The sequence below is a fragment of the Mandrillus leucophaeus genome, unplaced genomic scaffold (assembly GCF_000951045.1).
Source record: "Mandrillus leucophaeus isolate KB7577 unplaced genomic scaffold, Mleu.le_1.0 Scaffold20, whole genome shotgun sequence".
NCBI classification, from domain to species: domain Eukaryota; kingdom Metazoa; phylum Chordata; class Mammalia; order Primates; family Cercopithecidae; genus Mandrillus; species Mandrillus leucophaeus.
In genome coordinates, this window is record NW_012102032.1 from 5,135,078 (window position 1) to 5,141,438 (window position 6,361).

The 6,361-nt window shown below is 45.4% G+C and overlaps 1 protein-coding gene across 1 annotated transcript in view; it reads left to right on the forward strand.

Annotated features, from left to right (window-relative positions):
* The window catches only part of LOC105539136 (opioid growth factor receptor-like), a 16,506-nt gene extending 10,938 nt beyond the window's left edge, over window positions 1–5,568 (forward strand). Inside the window, exons 6-7 of the mRNA XM_011979264.1 lie at window positions 44–262; window positions 5,296–5,568. Coding sequence (XP_011834654.1) covers window positions 44–262; window positions 5,296–5,538 — 462 coding nt within the window. The 3' untranslated portion in view covers window positions 5,539–5,568. The remainder of the gene's footprint in view (window positions 1–43; window positions 263–5,295) is intronic.
* Window positions 5,569–6,361: the final 793 nt, after the last annotated feature.

The following is a 6,361-nucleotide window of genomic DNA, read 5'->3' on the forward strand; positions in this document are numbered from 1 at the left end:
GCGCCAGAGGGGGCGCGGTCTAAAGCGCTGGGCTAACATCCAGCCGCCGCCCCGAGCCGGGTCTTGCTCGAGCTCTCGCGAGAGGAGCCGTCATCTCGTCGGTCCCCGGCGGAGGGACCGGGAGGGACGGTGCAGAACTCGGAGGACCATTGATGCCCTGCCCCGCCAGCCCAGCACCGGTTCTGCCGCCTTAGCTCGAAGGGTCAGCCAGGCCATCTCCTGCCTCGGGACGGAGAGCGCCCTGGAAAAGGCAGAGGGGCCGGTGAGGAGCAGGGCTTCACTCGCTTCAGGGCTTTGAGCTTCCCTGTGACCGTCATTTCCTTGTAACGTATAATTGAGTTGGCCATTAACAATTGCTCAGTTAGCTGCGTAATGGTGAAACCTGGTACCCCTCAAATGCAACTTTCTTGCCCGTTTTTACAACTTGATGTCATCGAAATGAAACACTTTTCTCTGAATTGGTTTGGGTTGTGGAATGATTCTTGCAGAGATAGTCATGGTGAGTCACTATCTCCGCCAGGAACTTGGGAAAATAAATTCCCCCAAAATAAATGGAGAGGGTAGGGTTTTGACTGGTCAGCCCTGCTCTTATCCTTAAAACAAAGTGACTTTAAATGAGCATTTCTTTGGCCAAAATATAGAAAATAGATAATGCTAAGAACTAACAATTACTTGGGAATATGCTTAATCTTCACTAGTGATCAAATGCAAATTTAAATGACAGATGCCATTTACTATAATGAGATTTAAGTCAAATTCATATATATCTGAATGCCAATTGCATGGTGTGGTAGATGTCAGGAAAGAAACAAATAGGAAACTGACATAGGAAAGAAAGAAAAAGAGCCCTGTTTTAGGTCCTGTGGTCAGAAAAGGCCTAAAGTGAAATTTAAACTGAGACCTATTGGATGAGAAGAAACCAGCCTTGCAAATTGTATATGGGCATAAGGGTTGGAGGAGTATTCCTAGCAGATGCATAACACAGGAAAAGTAGGAAGCAACTTCTGGTAAACTGGAAGACCAGTGTGGATGGTATGTATTGACGGAGGGAGTGTCAGGAAAGGAGATAAAGAGGATCGTTTCTTGTCTTTGTTTTTTGGGGGAATAGGGGCCTGGGCTGCCTTAGTAAATACTTAGTATTTGCCACAGTAAATAGTGAAGCTTGGATTTTATTGTACTCTGCTTAGTCCCAAAGCCAGTCATGACTCTACCTCAGGGCCTCCCTCCACATGGAATATTCTGCAAAGCTCACTCTCTCACCTCTTTCAAGTCCTTTGCTCAAAGGTCAGCTACTCAGACTCAGTGAAGTCTCCCCTGGACTCTCTGTTTTATTTTATTTTGTTTTTTATTTTTTGAGAAGGAGTCTCTGTCACCCAGGCTGTAGTACAGTGGCACCATCTCAGCTTACTGCAACCTCCACCTCCCGGGTTCAAGCGATTCTCCTCCTTCAGCCACCAGAGTAGTCCCACCACAGGCACGTGCCACCATGCTCAGCTAAATTTTTTTGTATTTTTAGTAGAGATGGAGTTTCACCATGCTGGTCAGGCTGGTCTCATACTCCTAACCTTAGGTGATCTGTCCGCCTTGGCCTCCCAAAGTGCTGGGATTACAGACGTGAGCCACCGCGCCCAGCCTGGACTCTCTATTTTAAATTGTAACCACACACACACACGCAAACACACATAAATTTCCCATCCCTCACCCCTTCTTTCCTTCATAACCCTTACCCCTGTCTAGACTTCATTATTTCATGAGGGCAGAGATTTTTGAGGGCCTGGTAAATAGAAGGTGTTCAGTAAAAATGTGTTTCCTGAATGAATAGGAAGCTGTTAAGTAGAGAGTGACATAATATAATTTCTGTTTTTAAAAGCAAGCTGTAGCTGCTGTGGGAAGAACAGATTAGAGGGAGACCAGTGTGGAATCAGGGAGAGTAGTTAAAGAGGATGCTGGACGTGTTTCGGGTAAGAAATGATGCTAGTTTGAGCTAAGGATTATGCTCTGGGGATGAAGACACTGCTTTGGACTTAAGATATATTTTTGAAAGAGCAGCAGACGTACTCATGTTAGTGGTGGTAAAGAAAAAGGAACAACAAATGATGATTTTTCTGGCTTGAGTTACAATGTGAACTGGGGTGCAACTTCCTGAGAAGGAGAAAACGTGGGGCAGGGAATTGTTGGTGTCATTTTTGACCCATTGTTTTTGTGACATCTAAGTGCAAGTGGTAATTAGGTTGGATATGCAAGTCTGGAGCTCAGAGGAGTGGTCTGAATGGGAAATACAAATATGGTTTGAAAATCACGTTTAAAAAGATATTTTAAACAAAGACAATGTTAGGCTGGGCACGGTGGCTCACACCTGTAATCCCAGCACTTTGGGAGGCTGAGGCCGATGGATCACGAGGTCAGGAGTTCAAGACTAGCTTGGGCAACATGGTGAAACCCAGTCTCTACTAAAAATACAAAAATTAGCTGGGCGTGGTGCACACCTGTAATCCAAGCTACTCGGGTGGCTGAGGCAGGAGAATCATTTGAACCTCCGGGATCAGAGGTTGCAGTGAGCTGAGATCGCACCACTGCACTCCAGCCTGGGCGACAGAGCAAGATTCCATCTCGGGGGAAGAAAAGAAAAGAAAATGCTTAGCAGTAGTGCAGGTAGGAATAGAAAGAAACTGAGAAAATTATGTCCCTGGAAGCATTGGTAGGAAAGAAAAACAGGGAGATGGAAGGAGTAAAAGAGGGAGATGGGGCTATGAATATGGTTATGAGAAGGAAAGACAAAGACCGGGGTGAATGAGAGAAATATGTCAGTCATACCCAATGCAAGGGGACATGGGCGCAGCCTGCCAGAAAAAAGGAATGAGGGAAGAAAGGAATGAGCATGTTAACTGGAATACTAGAGAAAGTGCAAGATACAAGTCAAAGGGGGACAGGTGAGAAAATAGGATTGACTACAATCACCATTAGACCTCAACCCAGTACATGTGGTTGAGGAAGTATCCACAAGGTCTGAGCAGTTCCAAGGTCACTGAGGTGGGCCTAATAGAAGATCTGTAGCTAGAGGAATGAGAAGAGAGGTGAGGATGGAAGGTGATCCTAAGAACTTGGCCATGAGGAAAATAAGATAACATTGTTAGGCTTCAGCTTTGTCAGCTCAAAAATGGGCAAGGTCTGCTTAAGGCAGGAATTTTAACCTAGGATGCATGGGAATTTAACCTGGGACATCAAGGATGTCCACAACACCCTGAAATCATTTGCATGGTCTTATGAATATGGCATTTTTCTGTTCAGATTAGTTATGGATCATTTCTATCAGACTCTAATCCTGACCTTAGCAACAACAACAAAAAATTAGAATCTGGTGAATAGAGCAAAACGTTTCATCCAAAAAGGAACATGTCAGCCAGAATAAGAAGGTAAAAAATAGAAGGATTCAAAGGAGACCAAAAAATAAAAATAGAAGAAGTAGTAAGTGTCTGTGAAAGGAAGAAGGTATCCAGTCTCATTTAATCAAGAAGCTGGGCTCTCTGAGAAGTCAAACTGGTCAGATCTGAGCCCAGTGCTATTATTCATTTAAATTATATGACCCAATCCTCTCACTGTGACTCTGTACCCACCCACAGCCTTCTGATCATTCTCACTAAGGAGAGAAGCCGTGATCGGACCAATGAAAGGCACTGGTCCACCAATACATTTTTATCATTATAAATTACATAACCTACCCTCTCTCATTTTTTGTATCTTGTACATCATGTGAATATTTTTAGTATGAGTCAGCTTTCAGTTCTGGGACTTGAACATGGTGAAGTTTCTGAACCTGTTTTAAAGCTTAGTGAGGGCTTGACACAGGACCATGGGAAAATCCATCAAGGTAAATGTCATGTTGTGAGTCTCTTTTAAAAAGGTAGCTAATTCTCATGCATCTAATCCCAGCACTTTGAGAGGCCACGGCAGAAGGATCGCTTGAGCCCAGGAGTTCAAGACCAGCCTGGACAAAATGGCAAAACCCCATCTCTACAAAAATTTTAAAATTTAGCTAAACAGGCTGGTAATTGCCTTTAGTCCTCGCTACTTGCAGAGCTGAGGCGGGAGGATTGCTTGAGTCCAGGAGGTTGAGGCTGTAATAAGCTATCATCACACCACTGCACTGTAGCCCAGGCAACAAAGTGAGACTCTGTCTCAAAAAAAGAAAAAACAAAAACAAAAAACAGTTAGCTAGTTTTGAGCTGGGCGCAGTGGCTCATACCTATAATCCCAGAGCTTTGAGAGGCAAGGCAGGAAGATCCCTTGAGGCTAGGAGTTCAAGAGCAGCATGGGCAATGTAGCAAGACCGTATCTCTACAGAAAATTTTAGAAATTAGCTCAATATATGGCCAGGTGCAGTGGTTCACACCTATAATCCCAACACTTTGGGAGGCTGAGGCAGGAGGAGTGCTTGAGCCTAGGAGTTCAGTACCAGCTTAGGCAACATAATAAGACCCTGTCTCTACAAAAAATAAAAAACCTTAACTGGGCATGGTGACACTCGCCTGTAGCCCCAGCTACTCAGGAGGCTGAGGTGGGAGGATCTGCTTGACTCCAGGAGGTTGAGGCTGCAGTGAACAGTGATTGTGCCACTGCATAGCAGCCTGGGCAACCCAGTGAGACCCTGTCTCAAAAAAAAAAAAAAAAAAAAAATTAGCTGGATGTGGTGGTGCATTCCTGTAGTCCTAACTACTCCAGAGACTGAGGGGGAGGGATGGCTTGAGCCTAAAAGTTCAAGGTTGCAGTGAGCTGTGATCATACCACTGCACTCCAGCCTGGGCATATCAAGACTCTGTCTCAAAAAAAAAAAAAAAGTTAGTCCGTTGGTTTTCTTCTCTTGGCAGTCCCTCCAATTTCAGGGGCACATGTTTGAGAAATGCCCTACTTTTCTATTGGAAGCATCTACATAAAGAACTTTTTTAGTGCTAATAAAGATGAACTGCCTCCTTTATATGTATACACTGAAGGAGCCCTCCCACACTCCACCCCACTCCCAGTTCTCTTAAAATGGAGATGCATTTGGTTATGCCCCAGGACCATGTGTGTCTGCAGGGAAGAATAAATAACCCACTCCTAGAAAAGTCAATGGAAAGAGCTGGGGAATAACAATACTAATGGCACTTAAGTAACTAAGGTCTAATGAGCACTTAATGCCCAGCACCATGCAGAGTCCTTTATCCTAATACTCCATCAACCTCAAATACTAGATACTCTTGTTATCTGTATTTATTTCTGTATCACAGCAATCTGTATCACTGTATTTCTGTTTCACAGACCTTAGTCACACAACAGCAATGGCAAGATTTTCACCCAAGCAATCTGACTTGGAACCCATGGATTAACCAACTCACTATACTGCCACTGGAGGCAAATCCAGAGACCAAGGGAGCAGTTTATACAGAAACAGGTCTGTTATGGGTGGAATTATGTCCCTTCAAAAAGAATGTTGAAACCCTAACCCTCAGTACCTCCGAATGTGACCTTATGTGGGAACAGGGCTATTGCAAATGTCGTTAGTTAAGCTGAAGTCATCTGGGATAGGTTAGACCCCTACTCCAATGTGACTGGCATCTTTATAAGAAGACAACCAGGCCGGGCACAGTGGCTCACGCCTGTAATCCCAGCACTTTGGTAGGCCAAGGCGGGTGGATCACAGGGTCGGGAGATCGAGACCATCCTGGCTAACACGGTAAAACTCTGTCTCTACTAAAAATACAAAAAATTAGCACAGCATGGTAGCATGTGCCTGTGATCCTAACTACTTGGGAGGCTGAGGTGGGAGGATCACTTGAGCCTGAAAGGTTGAGACTGCAGTGAGCTGTGATGGTGCCATCACACTCCAGCCTGGGCGAATGATGTTTTGGTCTGGCACGGTGGCTCAAGCCTGTAATCCCAGCACTCTGGGAGGCTGAGGCGGGCGGATCACGAGGTCAGGAGATCAAGACCATCCCGGCTAACATGGTGAAACCCCGTCTCTACTAAAAATACAAAAAACTTAGCCGGGCGTGGTGGTGGGCGCCTGTAGTTCCAGCTAGTTGGGAGGCCGTGGCAGGAGAATGACATGAACCCGGGAGGCAGAGCTTGCAGTGAGCCGAGATCATGCCACTGCACTCCAGCCTGGGCGACAGAGCGAGACTCCGTCTCAAAAAAACAGAAGACAACCATGTGAAGGCAGGGAGACACAGAGACGGCACCATGTGAAGACAGAGAATTGAATTAATGTATCTATAAGCCAAAGAATGCCAGATTGCCAGCAAACCACCAGAAGTAAGGAAGAGGCAAGGAAGGATTCCCCTACAGGTTTCAGAGAGGGAGCATGGCCCTGCTGACACCTTGATTT